The sequence below is a fragment of the Diplotaxodon limnothrissa genome, linkage group LG13 (assembly GCF_057381915.1).
Source record: "Diplotaxodon limnothrissa isolate DT_005_m linkage group LG13, D_limnothrissa_male_GT1.1, whole genome shotgun sequence".
Classification (NCBI taxonomy): domain Eukaryota; kingdom Metazoa; phylum Chordata; class Actinopteri; order Cichliformes; family Cichlidae; genus Diplotaxodon; species Diplotaxodon limnothrissa.
In genome coordinates, this window is record NC_140608.1 from 24,672,943 (window position 1) to 24,691,034 (window position 18,092).

Here is an 18,092-nt window from a genome sequence, read left to right on the forward strand (position 1 = left end):
ACATATTGACAGTGGCTCACCGATGCCAATGACATAATTACCCAGCTACATTTCCGAAAGAATGCAAAAGCATTGACATATAGTTTTCCTTCCTACAATAGCCCGACGGGCAGGGCAGAAATAGATTTTATAGCCCGACTGGAAAAATCGCTAGCCCCGGGACGTCGGGCTAGCGATTTTTCATCTTTGGAAAAGAGAGTTTATTACAGAGAAATGGCTCTTTCCAAAATAAAAGCTATACTATACGCTTCTTCTGGGTTATATTCTCAGCAGCATATTGTAGCGGGTCAGAGCTGTTCGGGGTTCTGTTTGTACAGTTATGTTTTGTTTATGTTGCCATAGTGACGGGTGACGCCCTCTCGCTGCAACGGTGTGTCCTTCCGGGGTCAGAGGGCGCCCTGTGTGTTGTTGTTGTTGTTGTTGCTGTGCGGTTGCTGCGCTGAGCAGTTAGCTAGCGGCAGTGTTCTTCTGCAGATGTCAATAAACGGCTGTGCTCCCTGGCTAGCTCACGGGAAGCAAGACCAAACGACACCTCCGTCTCCTCCTTGTCTGAGCTCGCCACAATATTAAACATATCAGGTCCCCATAAGGAGAATCATGTGCTAACGGCTCTCTAAATAACTCGGGTAAAGTTTGTAGCATGCGTGCTTGTTGTTTTTGTCTGCTTCCACTTATCTTTGCACTAGGATGATGTCGGCGTAAATGTGCAGTCATATTCGTTGTGTTCCCACTAGTGCTGTCAGCGTTAATCTCGTTGAAATGACGTTAATGCCACAACACGGCAAATCTCCGTTAACGAGCTACCCCTGCTTGGGGCTAGACGGCCAACACGTTAACGAGCTAACTGTGCTAACACACTAGTTCCCACCCATGTAATTGAGCATTTCGTGGCACATCCAACATACTGTTTTACTTTAGTCCATGACGCGCTTACCTTCAGGGTCATACCTCACATGAAAACCAAAATAATTCCAAACGCCAGATCTGAATGAGGGTGGGGGAGGTTCAATTTGCCATGTTGCAAGGAGAGCTTAACTTCTGTCTCGCTGGCTTGCCCTGCGCTCTTCCTTCTGACTATGCTGTCTGTGTTGAGCGCTCAGTGGATCTGCGCTCGACAGTGCAGCCTAGGCGGAGTAGTCGAACGCAGATTCACTGAGTGCTCAACACAGACAGCATCATCAGAAGGAAAGTTGATAAAATAAATTACAAATGTTGTATTGTTCGATACATATGCGTACCGAACCGAAAGCACTGTATCGAACGGTTCAATATCGATACGAGTATCGTGGCACCCCTTATATATATATATCTCATATATGTGATTATAGTAAATAATCCAGGGGCAGCAGCTACCTTGTTGGTGGTGGTGTTAAAGCTGGATGCCACCTGGTGTGAAACGTGTCGTACCACAGTGTGTGACCACAAGTTCTCTAAACGTTTCTTATGACTTTTGGTTTTCCGTAGCATTAATCTTCCGTTCCACCACATCCCAAAGGTGCTCTATTAGACAGAGCTGATTTTAAAGGGTATTTTAGTCAATTAAACTCATCGTCATGTTCAACAAGCCATTTTTTTTTTCATGGTTTAAGCTTTGTCTTCCTCCTAGCGTTTTTCCCGCTCGGTTGCAGGGTCCGCTTTTCTGCAAAGTCGTCTCCACTTGGGTCGGTCAAGGGCGTCGGTCAGATCGGCTTCGATCTTCTTCACGTCGTCCTTGATTCGGTCCATCCATCTCCGCTTTGGTCTGCCTCTAGGTCGACGTCCTTGGGGGCTGAGCCGCACCACTTTCATGGTTTAAGCTTTGTGACTTGGCATTTTTGCTACTTGACGGGTACAGTACTCAGGTAGAGTAGACTGTGGTATTTAAATGATGTTCAGTTGGTGCTACAGCGGTCCTGGACGTACCCCCAGCCCACATCATTAAAAAAAGGCAGGGTGGATCCGTCTTTTCATGTCATTTATTCAAAATGCTGACACTATCATCCAAATATGACGGCAGAAATCGGGGCTCATCAGACCAGCCAATGTTTTTCCAAGCTTCTATTGTCATGGGAATTCTACCCTGAATTTCATGCTGTTGGCTGACAGGAGCAGTGTGGTCTTCTGCTGCTGTAGCCCATCTGCACGTGTGTTTAGAGATGGTCTTCTGCATACCCTGATTGTAACAGGTAGTTGCTTTACTGCCAGTTCTGCCAGTCCACTGACATCAACAAGGCCTTCTCACCCAGAGAACTTCTGCTCACTGGATATGTTTTGTTTTCCTCACCATTCTCTGTAAACCCTAGAGATGCTTGTGTGGGAAACTCCTCATAGAGTAGCAGTTTCTGAAATACCTGCCTGCTTCTGAAAACCATGCTATGGTCATTTTGACCATGTTTACACGTCTGAATACATTGTGGTATTGGCATCTATGAGCGCTTAAGCAGGTGTACCTAATGAATTGGCAGATCGTATTTTATATGGAACCTTTACTATACACTTCACCGAATATATCAAAGATGCTTGTTTGTGAATCCTTATTTCTGATTGTCGTTGTAAGAGCTCTCTCTCTCTCTCTCTGCCTGCAGGATGACGGGTCGAGAGTTTTTCACCCGCTTTCCGGCTCTATACCCGTTCCTTCTGAACCAGCTGGAGGAAGCTGCAGCCACAGTGGAAAGGTAAGGCGGCGCTCTTAAATCCACACACGCACACTTGCCGTGGCTTTTTGCACATCCTTGGTCCTATTATGGTTCACTTTGACTTGCATTTCAGCTCTACAAGACAGCCTTTTTTGTTTGCTTAAGCTGATTAAGCAGTGGTGCTTTTCACTGGCAGGCTTTCTGGTGGAAGAAGCAAGGATAGCGCAACTTTTCATCAGTCCGGAAGCTAGGTTTTTCTCAAAGAGCTCGGCTCTTTTTCCTCTGCATTGAATTCTCATGTGGGCCTTTTTCTAAACTGCTTAGCTGACAGACAATTGTTCAAAGCACAGAGCTTTACGAGCGAATAAAACAAATGTCTTGTTGAGATTTTGCTACAGTTTTTGGAGTGGAGAGTTGGGTCCACTTGGGTTCATCGGTCTTATCTTTGTCAGCTCACTCCAGACTCCCTTTTTAAAAGCATATGAGTCATCCAACAGCTGCCCAGGCGGCCTTATCTTAATATGGATCCAATTAATTGAAAGCTCTTTCAGGCCAGCTCTTTCACAATTCCCCCCTACACCCCGCGACCCTTGTTAAAACATTTGCAAATTTCCCACGGAACCAGATCCCGGCTGTCTGACTTCCCACATCTCAGCGTATCGCGCCACCCAAACAGACCAACCGCACCAAACTGTAGCCATACGCTGCAGGACTGGAGGTAAGAGGGCTGCTGTTAGTGGTTTTTTAAACAGACGTGAAAGAGTGTGTTTCCAAAATAGGCCAACGATATAGGAAAGATTATAGAAGCAGGATCTGGACCTGTGTAAGGCTGTATATTTGTGGATTATGTAATCCGCCCTTCCTGCAGAAATCCCTCTTATTACTAAAGCTGCGAGATGTGTAGTACACAAGCTGACATGGAAAACACTGGACAAGCAGAGTATGTGCTTCTTCCTGCAGTAAGCATTGTTGTTGCATGCAGACAAGTCTTGCTGATGTTGGCATGTTTCAGCCTTGATGAGCTTTGTAATCATAGTTTTTAAATAAAATTCTTGGTGGCAGTATTTAAACCTGCAAAGCTGACTCTGATTATCTTCTTTTAATACTCACTGTAGTGACTATTAAACAGTTTTCATAGCTGTATGGATTCAAAAAATTCTGAAGTCTTTACTCCTGATAAAAGGCGCTTTTCATTACTTTATGAGCTTTATTAGCTCCAAAAGCTCAGTTTCACTTGTTGATAGCAAAGCAATGCAGATGGACCAGCACATGGCATGCTCTCTACAGGCATTCAAGCCTTATTAGAGTCACCAAGTGTTTGATGCTGGGCAGCTAGTGTACAGGGTGTTTCCCTGACAGCAGCTGGTTACTGTGAGAGACGACCTGTTATCACTGCCTGCACAGCTGAACAGTGATCTCTGTATAATCAACCCCCTACACTCTGATTCTTACCTCTTAAAAATGACTCCCACCATGAGTTTAAACTGTTTTTATTTTATTGTTATAGAAATATTGTTTAAAGCACCATCTTTCTGCCATCATTCTCCTTTTTTGTTTTTTTGGCAACACGTTACACTGTATATCCATATATTTTATATATACTATCCTTAAATGAAGATAAAGATACTCATCATGGTATCAAACAAAGTCAGATGAACTTCAGGGATATGGATGTGTTGAGTTAGAAAGCACAAAACATTGTGAATCCATTTCATGTATTTACAAAGTAACCACCAGAGAGCTGCTCATGTACATTTATCCAGTCAAACAGTAAGAAACGAACTCCATGAGCATCACATTAGGTCCTTTGCCCAAGAACGCCAAAAGTGGCAGATGAACCACTTGCACACCATCCTGTTCACAGATAGCAGCAGGTTCACAACGAGCACCTGTGATACACGTGAAAGAGTTTGGAGACGCGGCGGTGAACGTTAAGTGGAGAGCTGGAAACCCAACGGCCCAGCAGTCATTCCTGTTAGATTTCAGACTTCCACTTAAAGTCCGGCACCTGGAGAGCATGCATAGTGGGCGCATTGCAATAGGTATTCTAAGTGGATGAGTCCACGCAGTCACAAAAACCAGGCAGGCACATGGAGCTCCACACAGACCCACTGATGACGAAACCTGCGTCACTGAGACCCGAGTGGGCCCTAGTAGACTGCTTCAGAAAGTCGCACAGACTCCATGTAATGGTAAATGGCCTGTATTTGTATAGCACTTTTCTAGTCCCTAAGGACCCCAAAGCGCTTTACACAACCTGTCATCCACCCATTCACGCACACATTCACACACTGGTGATGGCAAGCTACATTATAGCCACAGCCACCCTGGGGCGCACTGACAGAGGCGAGGCTGCCGGACACTGGCGCCACCGGGCCCTCTGACCACCACCAGTAGGCAACGGGTGAAGCGTCTTGCCCAAGGACACAACGACTGAGACTGTCCAAGCCGGGGCTCGAACCGTCAACCTTCCGATTACAAGGCGAACCCTGACTGTGATACCCTGACTGTCTCAGATCCACTCTGAGACCTTATCCTGCTGCAGTGGGTCCTTCATGGTGCAGGAGTGTCTGGTCCTTAGGTAATCAGACTGTGCTAGACATTTTCTAGATGAGAAAGATTCACAGTTCTTATCCACCCACTGTCAGCCTCAGATATCCCTTCACTTAAAGATCCGAGAATAGATTAAAATCCCTGAAACCACGGCTTTTTGCTAACACATTACTTGCACATATATGCTAACCTTGTTTTGTTTTCTTTTTTTAAACTCTGTTCATGCTTAATGTTGGCATCCAGTATTATCACAGTGTATATGTGATGGGACAAAAAAACAATTGCTGTTCTTTAAGGCTTCTCCTTCCTTCAATGTCTGCAAACCGAATCTCTGCTCAGAGTCACAGGTTATATATCAGATTCACACAGGCCTAGAGACCAGTTGGCAACTTCTTGGCAACCACCGGTTGTTGGGGAAGAAATGCAGATTCGTTGACACCAAGCAACCACCAGCTACCTAGCAAATGAAAATGTAAATTTCAGTCGTTTAGCGGGGTCTCGATGTTTGTGTGACCGGGGCTTCAGGTGAGCACGTTTCTTGACTTATTTAATAGTTATTATTTATTATGGCTTTCACTTTCATTCCTTAAATGAAAGGAAGCAAGGTAAAAAAAACAACAACTAAAAATCAGCTTCATCACACGCCACGGGGGAAGAAAACTGTCCAGACCAAAAGAATCAGATTTATTTATTTATGTGTTCTGCCAGTGCCTTTCTTATTTTGATTCCTGATTATTAAATGGAGGGTTTTGAATGACCTGTGAGTACATTTTGCGTAGCATTTGTTTCTGGTATCCTCTGTTTTACCTCCTATAGTACTTCCTATAGTCCTCCTGTCACACAGTGTCTGCTTGTATATGCACTCACTCTAAACACTCTAAATTTAATTTTGAAAAAACTATCTCGGAGGGGCCTAAGCATGCTCTCATATATGCTCCGAGACGACTTGTTGTTTCAGATTTCAAATTTTATTATCTCTGCGTAGCAAAGCAGATTTATCTGCAAAAGTATTTCAGGTCACCGCCCGCATTTTTAGTCCGCTCTGATTTGTAGCAGCGCTTCATCTTATCTGCCTCTGCCTGCACGTCCAAAGAAAACAGTTTTCGGATCATATTCCAAGTCATTTTCTAAACACAGTGGATGATTTATTTGTCTACCAGTGGAATAAATCGTAAGCTGCAGCTTGACTTTACTTTAGAGCTTCTTTGGTGTCTCTTTGCTACTGTGTCCCCTTCACTCCTTTCTAAATGAAGAATTCATATACTTAAGGTCAGCGCTCTGTTTCCACTCTCTTTCTAAACGAGACAAAATAAAAATAGGCTGTTTCATCAAACACCCGGCCGTTGAAGATGATTGAGGAGTTTGGGTTAGAGAAAGCAAACATTCACAGAAGGATCTGACAGCATTAAATGCCACAGAGTCGCTTTTTTATCCTGTCAAATGTTTCTGCCTTCAGCTGCATCCCAACAAGGCCTTGTATGCCCCCCTCTCCACCACCAGCCCAGTCCCTTGTTTCTGTGACATCACATCCTGTCCCGCTGTGCTTGACTGAATTGTGACATTAAACACATTAGACCAGTTACTAATTGGGCCGCTATTACATTTCCCATCTTGCCGATCTGCGGCAGTCCCAGTGGACGGTTCTCTGTGAGTGTTTTGTTTAACGAAGTAATGAAAAGCATACGATGTTTTCTCGGGGAAGGAGCGAGAGGGAAGGTCTCCGTTCTGAGATCCTCATGACTAATGACAGGGCCCAAAGGATGTACTGCTCTCCTGATACAGTCACATTAGCAGACCTTCACAAAGTTCAGCGTCAAGCTGAAACACTGTTTCCTCCTCATGTTTCTATATTCAAGACAGGAAAAACTAAAGCTCGTGAAGGCAAAGCGGGGCTGCACTTTGTTGTTGACACTACATAAGGTTCATTTTATTTTGCTCTTTGAGTCCTTGTTTCTTTCCCCGTCTCTATTTTCCTCCCTGCTTCCTTCCCTGCGAGTGTGTCAGAGTGAAACTGTGAAACCGCTGGCAGAGAGACACTTTTCCATTCTGACTCAGCTGGCAGTGAAGAGACTTGGATGGAGGAGAAGAGGGAGGTGAAAAGCTCGGTTCAAGGACTGATGAGGACATGACTGTTTGAGAGCGTGGGTGGTTTTAGACATGCAGAGTCTATTAAAAAGCAAGAGGAATTTAGGCCAGTTAAATTTTGCACGGTAACTTTGGTTATCTGTGCTTTTCAGGTGACTTTTCACTGTTTGATCCTGTTGCAGTGAGCGCCACATCAGACTGTTTATTTCTCACCACTATAGATGAATTCCAGGAGCTAAAAAGCGCTTTTCCTCGAGTTCCTGTCACGTGAACACTACACCGATTTTAACGTTTTAACTGCTAGTGCTGTGCTAACAAGTGCTGTTCATTAGCTCGGTCTTTCTGTGCTAAGCTTAGCTAATCGTCTGCTGCTTTAGCTTCATAGTCAGCCGATAGTAGTGATGTGCGATACCACTGATTTCCTTTCCGATCTGATACCAAGTAATATTCAGGGTGGTATCGACGATACTGATCCGATACAGTTACTTTGTACAAAAACGTATTTTATTTATTGTATCTCAAATTATAGCATCATAATGATTACAGGACATCAGATTACTTGTTCTTATTACTTAATAATGCAGGGTTCATCATATAGAAATAAAAAAACTGAAGTTTTGCGCTATTTGAACACCTTGCCTGCCTTCAGCACTAAAGGACTCCATGAGAGACGTCTGTCTCGCCCTAGCAGCACCTGTCCCTCTCCTCCTCTTCAGTTCGTCTCAACATACGCTCGTCATATTCTGTGATATGATTTACTCTGAGGTGTTTGACAAGGTTAGTGGTGTATCCACAACCATACATGTCAACCCTCCAGATTTTTCCGGGACAATACCGAATTTCAGTGCCCGTCCCGAAAATCTCACCATTCTCCTGAATTTCCCCCGATTTTCCACCCGGACAACAAAATTGAAAAACCGTATCGCAGAATTCATAGCGCGGCCCAGCCAATTCCAGCAATGACGGCAGCGACTTAGTTTTAATATTACTCTTATTTCTCTTTCTGGGTCGCAAAAAAAACTTTTAACATATTTTCAGGTGAGAATGTGTAAACTTCAAATATCTGAGCCGACCGACACATCGTCTTCAAACCCCCGCGGTCTTTCGCTACTCGGGTTAAACAGGATATATAAGTCACTTTGATAACTTAAAAATGTTATTGTTTGGCTTTTTCAGTGTTTTATTTGTTCGTGGGTAAATCGGTTTGGCTGAGATTAAAGTTATTAGATTAGATTAAATTAAACTTTATTAATCCCTCGGGAGGGTTCCTCCGGGGTTTTCACACAGCTGAATAAACATCAAACAGAAAATGATTAAACAGAAGAGTTTACGCCAGCGCCCTGTTATATCTAGATAGCAAGGAGCAGACGGCAGTTTCACTCCACCGAGGGAGCTCGTGACGTACTACCCGGCTTTCTTTAGACCGCGAAGGCCGGGTCCTCAGGTGGAAGCAGCCTCTGAATTTGGACACCCCCGCTGTTTCCGGGCCGGGCAATAATAATGGTGACATTTAACGTATTTTATCCTATTAATAAACACTGTAAAATGTATTTATCCCCCCCAACAGCCCTTTTGAATGTCTCCCTAGTACGGCCACAACACCTCACTTTTTTGCCACATGTATTGCAAACCACGTCTCAGCTGTTTGTGGAGGTAAAATACATCCACACAATTACGCTCAGCCATCGTTGTGAGTGCGAACGCCAAGGGGCGGCGAGACATTTATACAGACGTATTTCGCACATGAAATGTAGTTTATCATTTGTAGTTAATGATAAACTACAAATTTACTCTAAATTACTAAAATATCGATATTGTAATGTGAGAATCGATTCTAGAACATAAATGACTGGTATCGGAGGAATCGATATTTCAGGATCGATCTGCACATCACTAGCTGATAGACAAGAGGATATTCTCATTTAACTATGAACTCTTAGCAAAGGGCAAGAAAGTGAAGAAATAATTACTGTGCAGTTCTGCCATAGAGACTCCTGAAGTTCAACTTCATAGAGTTTGACTGCATGTTAGCATAAGCCCCACATTTATCTATGGGCTGTTAACAACCCTTCACTGGAGAGGTGAAGGTTAGTCCTAGAGCCCACGTTTCAGGCCCTTTCCTTTGCTAACAACTTCTTTTATGTGTACAGAGTCCCTCATGATCATGTCAGAAGAAGATTATCCAAAACAGCGTTCAGTTTATCGGTTCTCTGCCATTACAGCGACGGCAGGAGTGTCGCCTTGAAGTATCCATTCATTTAACGGCTTTACCATTGATGATTTATGACTTTTACTTTCTAGATAACGTTAATTGTGTGCGTCTTTGTGTTTGTGTACATGTTCAGTGACAGCGGTCAGGTGAAGCTGCACCCCAGTCTCTTCTTGCTGCTGCTGGTTCTCAGTCGGCTCTACCCTTCTCCCATGGATGGATCCTCTTCTCCTTTGGGGCTCGCACCTTTCATGCCCTTCATCATGAGGTAGGTGATCTACGCATGCATGCACAGGTACAGTGGAAACAGTGGAGTCACAACAACCGAGACCATTACTGATGATTTTCTACAAATGTGGGTTAGTTTCACAAACAGCGCAGTTCAGCTGCATGGACTCTACAAAGCAGGGGACTTAGCAGTGTCTCCAGGGAAGCAAAACGCATCCAGACCCAAATATGTTTTCTGCTGGTTTGATACACTCCAGTGGATTTCTCTCTCCTGTCGTCTTACATACAATGAACATGTGACACGGGTGGTCAGGACTGTGGCTGCTTTCTGTGAAGTGGAGGATGTTTTAACCCACACCAAGCATTCTGACTGAGACATGGAGATTCATCCGCTCTATTCATCTTCTTCTTTTGATGTGATAGTCAGTTCAGCGATGTTCTAATGATGTTTTTATGTATGCACTCAATGTTGGGCGATTGGATGAATATATCAGCTATCGTCGATCATTTTTACAACGGTGATTTATTTATTTATTTATTTGCCCATGAGTAAGTTTGCTAATAACGATGGAGCTAATAGAAGCAGTCAACAGAAGGAAAAAAAAATAGTAGCGCTGTTTTAACAGCACCCTCGTTCATCTGCAAGCACATGCACCGTCCTCAGAGTGCGCCCAAATGCTTGTTGATGGAGCTGCAGAAGCTGGTGATAGTCTAGGATACTCAGCCAGTGTCAGGTGGACACGTGCATGCTCATGCAAGTTAGTCGTGTTTGAGTACTTTGCTCGCACCATACGTCTGCACACTTCCTTAGGTCTCCCTCTTTCATCTGGTTTAAAGCCAAAGAAATCCCAAATTGGCGACTTTATATTTTTTTTAGTGCTGTCAGCGTTAACATGCCATCATGACGACTAACGCAATGAACAATTAATTAGGGGATTAGTTCGTCCATGTTTGGACTTCTTCTGTGTTGTAAATGCGCAAATCAGTCTGTGCATGATTACATTGCTCCGGTCATCCTGCGCATGCACGAATATATCGCCCATCGTTGATTATTGGACTGACGATTGTCGGTTGGAAAATTTGTACATATCGCCCAGCCCTAATTCCCAGTCAGAGCTGTTTTTGACATTGCAAAATTCCGGATATCAGTTATGCCATTAACAGAGAAAAGCACAGGCTTTAGGGAAGGCTGTGCTTTTGCCTCAGAGGAAATATTTGTTCATACGCTGACCTTTCATTATTAGAAACTTTGGCCGTGCTGGATTGGCACACACATGACTTTTATTTCATGACTGTCGTCCCTGCGTTGTGATGTTTCCTTGTTTCCTGTCACTATTCATCCCTCCACTCATAACAGTGGACTTGAATGAGCATTTATCCCACCCTGCCTTTTCCAGTCTCTTTGCCTGCTTATGTAAAGTCTGAAAGGAAAAAATGTAACCAAAGGAATTCTGTCCAACCCAAGAGAGTCCCACACCTGCTCACTCAGCTGTGATAAACCTCTCAAACTAAGTTTATCTGAACTTTTCTTTCTAACTATAGAACAATTCACAATCAGCAAAGGTCTAAATATTTTGTGTGTTTGTGTGTGTGCGAGGCTTCTTTCATTTGTGTTGTTTGCGCAGGTGTTTCTGCATCTTTGATATGGATGTGCTGTCATCAATTCATTGTCGTTTTTCAGTACTGGTACAATCGCTGTGATATAATCTAAGGTTTCGCCATGGCTACAAGAGAGATTGTTTTGTGTTCGTCTGTAGGATTTTGTGTCTTTCCACACTAAGACAAAACACCCATCTACTGTGAGCTGTTCCTGCAGCGAGCAGCGCATGTGTGTGTTGTCTCGCGTTGCAGCTCGTCTGAATCCACTCGCTGTTTACTGGAGAGTGAACCTCTCAGGCGAGTGGGAAACTTTAGTCACAACTTCATTTTGTTACATTTCTCCATTAGAGGAATGTACAAATATTATTGGAAGATGTTCTTATGCTGCACCTGCAAATAAGAACTGTAAGCTTCAACCTTGTGTGTCCACAAGATTTGGCATCCCAAGAAAATAATACCTGATCTCAGCATTTAACACGCCTACACCCTTCAACAGCACCTTGATAAGGTGTATAAAATAAAAGCAGCACAACTAAGGTGGTGGAGACTGAAGCTCATGTTTTCTGGAATGCAAGCACACAGCTGGTGATGCTTTGTGGCAAAGAAAAGGTGGGTGTGAAGGCTTTTTCACTTTGTACGGAAATCACTATTGTGTTATGTGTGCAAGGCAGAGCCTTCTCATTACATTTCTTTAAGCTATTCTGTCACTATAGCTATTCTGAATAGTTTATCTGATGTGTAAATTGTCCAGCCAGATGATTGATGCAGTATTTTTACAGCTGGATAGCTTGTGCGTCCGACTTTGTGTGTGTGGATGTGCGCGCGTGTTTGGGAGGATATAGGGAGTTAAGCTTTGACCTTGAGGTTGGAATGCACTACTGATGGTTTAGATAATAGTGCTTGCATGTGGGTGCTGTATGTGTGTTGGTAGGGGCTGGTAGGGCTGGGCCATATCATACCGTTCACTGTAATACCGGTATAATGTTGGGCAACGACAAGAAAATGAAATATCGTGATAGAATTTGGGTAAAACGCGCATGCGCGGTGCCTTTGTTTTCATACGCACATGGCGGAAAAAGCATGGCGGCGGCGATGGAGAATGAGGGCGAAAGCGGATCGTTGAATGAAACGGATGAAGCAGAAGTGGTTTGTAAAAATGCTGCAACTTCAGTGTGGAACTGGTTTAGCTTTCGACCGTCAGATACACAACAAAGCACTATTTTTGGTAGAGCATGCTAGCAGGCCGTCGTTATTACCGTGTTTTTCTTGCAAAATACGGCACACTTAAAATCAATCCTTTGATTTTTCTGAATATCGACAGCGCCCCTTATAATCCCGTGTGCCTTATGTATGAGTTCTGGTTGTGTTTACTGACCTCGAAACGATTTTATGTATACGGCATTTGAAAATCTGTCAAATGTTTTAGTACGACTTTGCTAAGCTACGAAGCCGCAATGCTTGATGGATTGTCGGAGCATTACGGCTATCGTAGGCAGGAGCCTCGCGGAGTGATACGTACTGTGCTTCAACATAATATTACCGTATTGTGTGTGTATAAGCTCTTTTTAAGTTTTGTGGATATTATACATGGTTATGCTGAGGATATGTCGGCCAGTTTCCACTGGAAATGCCTTTTGGTTAAACTGTCAGCAAGAAATTTTGCACTGTTACATTTTATGTAACTTTAATGCACATAAAAACAGCTGCTTGTTTAAGTGAAAATACATTGATGGGTTGTTTTTTATTTTTTTGCACTAATAAAGTTGTGGAGTTGTAAAGTATTTTGTCTAGTGTCAATTATATCGTCAGTTATATCGTTATCGCAAATTTTCAAATGTATATCGTGATAAATATTTTTGGTCATATCGCCCTGCTCTAGTGGCTGGCATAGTGAGGAGACATAAAACTGGTATTGTAGCATGCTTTGTGAGTACAGTAGTTGTGGGATTTGGCTTTATTGTTAGTGCAGTGGCCTTTTTTTTTTTTTGGCAGGCGGGTGTCTTTGTCTCCATGGCTACGTCTATCTTTTTTTTTAATGTTTAGTTTAGTTGCGATGCTTAAGCTTAGGGTTAGATTTTGGGGAATGAGATTTAAAATGAGTCAGTGTTTTCACAAAGCTAGTGCCCCTCACCCTACAGACTTGTTAACTGGAATATAAGAACCACTCATCCAAATACCTCAAACTAACCAGGCAGTAAATCCTCCAATTTTCAAGTAGATTGGATAAACATCTGTCACATTTTTAGTGAAACGGTAGAGCCGTATTGTTTGCGGTTTACTGTATAATATATTCTGGTGTTGAGCAGCTCTTTTAGTTTGTTTGGCCCAGACTCAAAGTTTGAAAGGAATTCAAGTTTCATGCTAACATCTGTGCCTCCCCAGAGGAGTAGTCTGACTCCCTTTGCATTGACCTCAGTGTCTTCAGTGCCACGGTGAGGGTGACATTTGGTGTTTGCGTGCAAAATTCTCATCAACTGTTTGAAGGAACTGGCATGAGAATTTTGTTTAGATGTTCACGTTCCTCTGCACCACAAGGGGAGTTATGACTGTTTTGTGTTTTCCTTCATCCAACCTTTGTTATGTTTAAAGGTGGAGATTTGGGGCAACTATTGCTACTGGTCCTTTGCCAGGTTAGCGCAGTCATTCTGCTTCCCAATGATCTTTCAGGATTAGTACTTATTGCACGAAACTCTAGTGTGTGAGGGTGAAACCTCTGCCCTCTAAAACAGTCAAGTTCAACCCTGTTGTATGAGTAATGCTAATAAGGTATGTGTTTGTACATAATAGTGTAGCTCAAGGTTATAAGACATAGCAAAGTCAAAGAACAGGAAATGCAAAGCTGCTAGTGCCCCAAATATTTAGCCTTTTTAAAAAATCATGTTGTTTTCAGTTTGACAAGTTGGCTCCATTAAACAGTGCTTTTAAGTTGTAGCATTTCCTGCTGGCATTGTACCCTTTATTACAGAGACAATTGTTATTGGACTACGGATATGTGTCAGAATGTTTAAACAATGTCTGGATTCAGATATGACTACAAAAATAGTCTAACTTTCTTTTTTCCAGTTTGAAGTTTTTACCAGCAGCTCTTTAGGCGCTGACGTGTTGCCTCAGGATCTTTAGAGACCTCCAAGACTATTTCACCTGTATTGGTAATCTGGTCTTGATCGCATTTGGTTTTTCCTCCATCTGTACACTCTGTCTGACTGCACACTTAAGGGCTGGTTCTGTAACTGTTTCTAGTCTGATCCACGTCTTCAGTCGTATGCTGCAAAACACTTCATTTTTGTTTTTATAGGCAGATCACAACCACAGTTGCCTTAAGCCGATTTATACTGTAAGGTAAAGGCCATACAGTAATTTCAGCAATTGCTTGGCGAGAGTGGGAAAGAAAAACCCCCTTTTAACAGGAAGAAACCTCCAGCAGAACTACATCAGAATCAGAAAGGGTTTTATTGCCAAATGTTGAGCGGGTTTACAACATTAGGAAATTGCTGCGGTGCTTCAGTGCAGACATACTGTTATAAATTAAGCTTAAATAGACATGAAAATAAAAATAAGAATAAGAATTAAAAGTGCTAAGTAGATAGATAGATATATACATGATATATACATGAGTGCAGGTGGTGATCAGTGCCAAACATGGAATGATGCAGTGAACACAGCGTAGGGTCATGTGTTAGTGGTGGGAACAGTCGTACGGTTATTGTTCATGTGTCCAACAGCAGAGGGGAAGAAACTGTTCTTATGGCGAGAGGTTCTGGTGCGAATGGACCGGAGCCTCCTGCCTGAGGGGAGCAGGTCAAACAGACTGTGTCCAGGGTGAGAAGGGTCAGCTGAGATCCGAGCTGCACGCCGCAGTGTCCTGGAGGTGTACAGGTCCTGCAGAGATGGGAGTCTACAGCCAATCACCTTCTCAGCAGAGCGCACAACACGCTGCAGTCTCTGTTTGTCCCTGATAGTGGCTCCAGCGTACCACACGGTGATGGAGGAGGTGAGGATGGACTCGATGATTGCAGTGTAGAACTGCATCATCGTCCGTGTTGGCAGGTTGAATTTCTTCAGCTGCCTCAGGAAGTACATCCTCTGCTGGGCTTTCTTAATGACGGAGGTGATGGTGGGCTCCCACTTCAGGTCCTGGGTGATGGTGGTATGCAGGTATGGGGTAGCCATAGAGCTGGGCGATATGAGATTTTTTTCATATCACGATATGTTTTTTTTTTTTTTTTTTTTCATTTCAGGCGATAACGATATATGGTAAAATGGTAAATGGCCTGTATTTGTATAGCGCTTTACTAGTCCCTAAGGACCCCAAAGCGCTTTACATATCCAGTCATCCACCCATTCACACACACATTCACACACTGGTGATGGCAAGCTACATTGTAGCCACAGCCACCCTGGGGCGCACTGACAGAGGCGAGGCTGCCGGACACTGGCGCCACCGGGCCCTCTGACCACCACCAGTAGGCAACGGGTGAAGTGTCTTGCCCAAGGACACAACGACCGAGACTGTCCAAGCTGGGGCTCGAACCGGCAACCTTCCGATTACAAGGCGAACTCCCAACTCTTGAGCCGCGATCGCCCCAATATATATATTGGGGCGATATATATCACGATATAAGCCAAATAACTATATTTGTAAGATTTAAATGTGCCGTTGCTCACAAGTAAAATGTGAAATAATCAGCAGCTTGTTTTTATTTAAGTATTTATTTCCCAGCGAATGGATGGATGGATGAAGTTCAACAGAGTAGATGTACTTAAGGAACATGAGACTTTTTCAGAAAAATAAAGGCAAATATTGCAAACTACACAAAAGGCAGCCGCTAAAGCGTTTAAGTTTCAAAATAGAACAAACAAAACAGACTAAATTGTCAATTCCACTTAGAAATTATTAATTCTAAAAATAAATCTTAGTTTGTTTTACAGAAGAACAGACAAAACTGACTAACTTTTGTCAATATCAAATAAACTGAGAACTAAAAGGAAATTCTCAATCTCTCCTTGTTGTATAGCTTAGCTTTTCAAACAGTTTTAACAGTTACTTTAGTCTGACAAAAGCCAAATGACGAATTAGCGCTTCCAGTCAGAGATTGAGCATGCACCGGTTTATTGTATTTCCAGGCTTGCTTTCGACACAATTTACAGTGCGCGCTACTCTGTTTGACTTGAAATAGCCCGAAATACCTTCACACTACGGAACTTCTATGGCTCTTCCGTTTGACAATCTCTCCGGCGTTGGAACCATCATCTGTTTTATCTTCGGTAACCTTCGGTTACGCTCTCGGTTGATTTTTCTCTAGTCGGCGCACTCATTTCCTCCAATACCCGGGCGGCACGGCGGCTGGCTGCTTTCCAAAACAAATACACATGTGCGGCTTGGCACTTGTGCTGTACGTAACAAGTCACGTGACGTGACGCTGCAGCTGTGATTGGTTTGGCTCTGCGCTACTTAATTTGGATTGGCTGTTCTTTTTTTTTTCTTTTTTCTTTTTAAAAAGAGGACGAGCGGTGAGGCCTATCGCAATAGTTTAATTTTTCTATCGAGAAAAAGTTATTTCGCAATACATATGTTATCGTTCTATCGCCCAGCTCTAGGTAGCCATCTAACTCGCATCTGATAATAACCTGTTGAATAATTCATTTCATTCCATATTTAGTGACACACATAGAAAATGGAAAGTGAAGTGTGATCAGAAGCTGACTGGGTCATAAACTGGAGCCGTTACCACTTGCACCTGTAAATGTGTGACTTTGCCTTCGTTGAATGCATACGTTCTTAAAAAAATAAAAAATCTGAACCTCAGTGAAATCTCGTAGTTATGCCTTTAGAGTTCCATCTCTTGTGGGTGAAAATAAAAGGGCTTTCGGCTGAGTCTGGCACTGTCAGAGAAGGTATGCAGCACACACATCTAGCCAAATGAAGCCCACATGTTGGAGATGTTAAATATAGCCCAGCCACAACTTCTTTGGCTCCAGCCATGTTTCTCTGCGATACCCCCTTTCCATCCCCCAACCCATCTATCCCAGGCGTGTGCAGGACGTGTCTGATGAGGCCGATGGCCGTCGCCCACCGCGTGCTCCCCGTCTCCATAAGACCTGACCCGTCACCTCCAAGGATTAAATGTTTCTTAGCTTCACCTGTTGACAGGCCAGAGCACCATACTCAAATACTGTGGTATAACTCCTTTACACCGCATAGCAAATTATTATTTTTTTAAATCTTCATAACCTCCCACCTCATCCTCACTAGATTTGTAACATTCCCTCGATGCCGGGCCCTCTGCAAGCGTCACACCTGCATGCGTAATGACGGAGTGAATAATGATGATGACGAGAAAATGGGGGAGGATGACGAGAAGCGGACATTTGTTATAATAATTAATGGCTTCATTCCTATCCGCAGTGTCTTTAAAACAGTTTGTCTTATCTCCTTGGAGCGCCTCTCCTTTTCTCTGTCTCTCCATCTTAACTGTAAGCCCTCAGAGTGTTGTGGTAGTGATTTATATCCCGTGATATCCAGCCCAGGCATTTCTGCTCACCCTGCCTGCACCACTCCCTTCCTTTCCTTTTTGGCCCGCACTGTCTCACATCTCATTTCTTTAGAAAGGGCACAGAAATGCCTATAAACTGACTTCAAAAGGGACTGCTATCAGTTTCTTTTTGTTTTTGTTTTTTTAATACAATGCAGTGCATTTCCCCACGATGACAAATGGTGAACAAATGCCTAGAGAAGAACAAACTTGCCATCAGTATCTGAACTATGCCTGACATGAAAAGGAAATAGTTTACTGACACATTAC

General features: G+C 43.3%; 1 protein-coding gene across 1 annotated transcript in view; it reads left to right on the forward strand.

The window, feature by feature from the left end:
• The window catches only part of thada (THADA armadillo repeat containing), a 122,871-nt gene that overhangs the window by 43,431 nt on the left and 61,348 nt on the right, over positions 1 to 18,092 (forward strand). The window contains exons 27-28 of the mRNA XM_085368927.1: positions 2,565 to 2,654; positions 9,599 to 9,730. Coding sequence (XP_085225053.1) covers positions 2,565 to 2,654; positions 9,599 to 9,730 — 222 coding nt within the window. The remainder of the gene's footprint in view (positions 1 to 2,564; positions 2,655 to 9,598; positions 9,731 to 18,092) is intronic.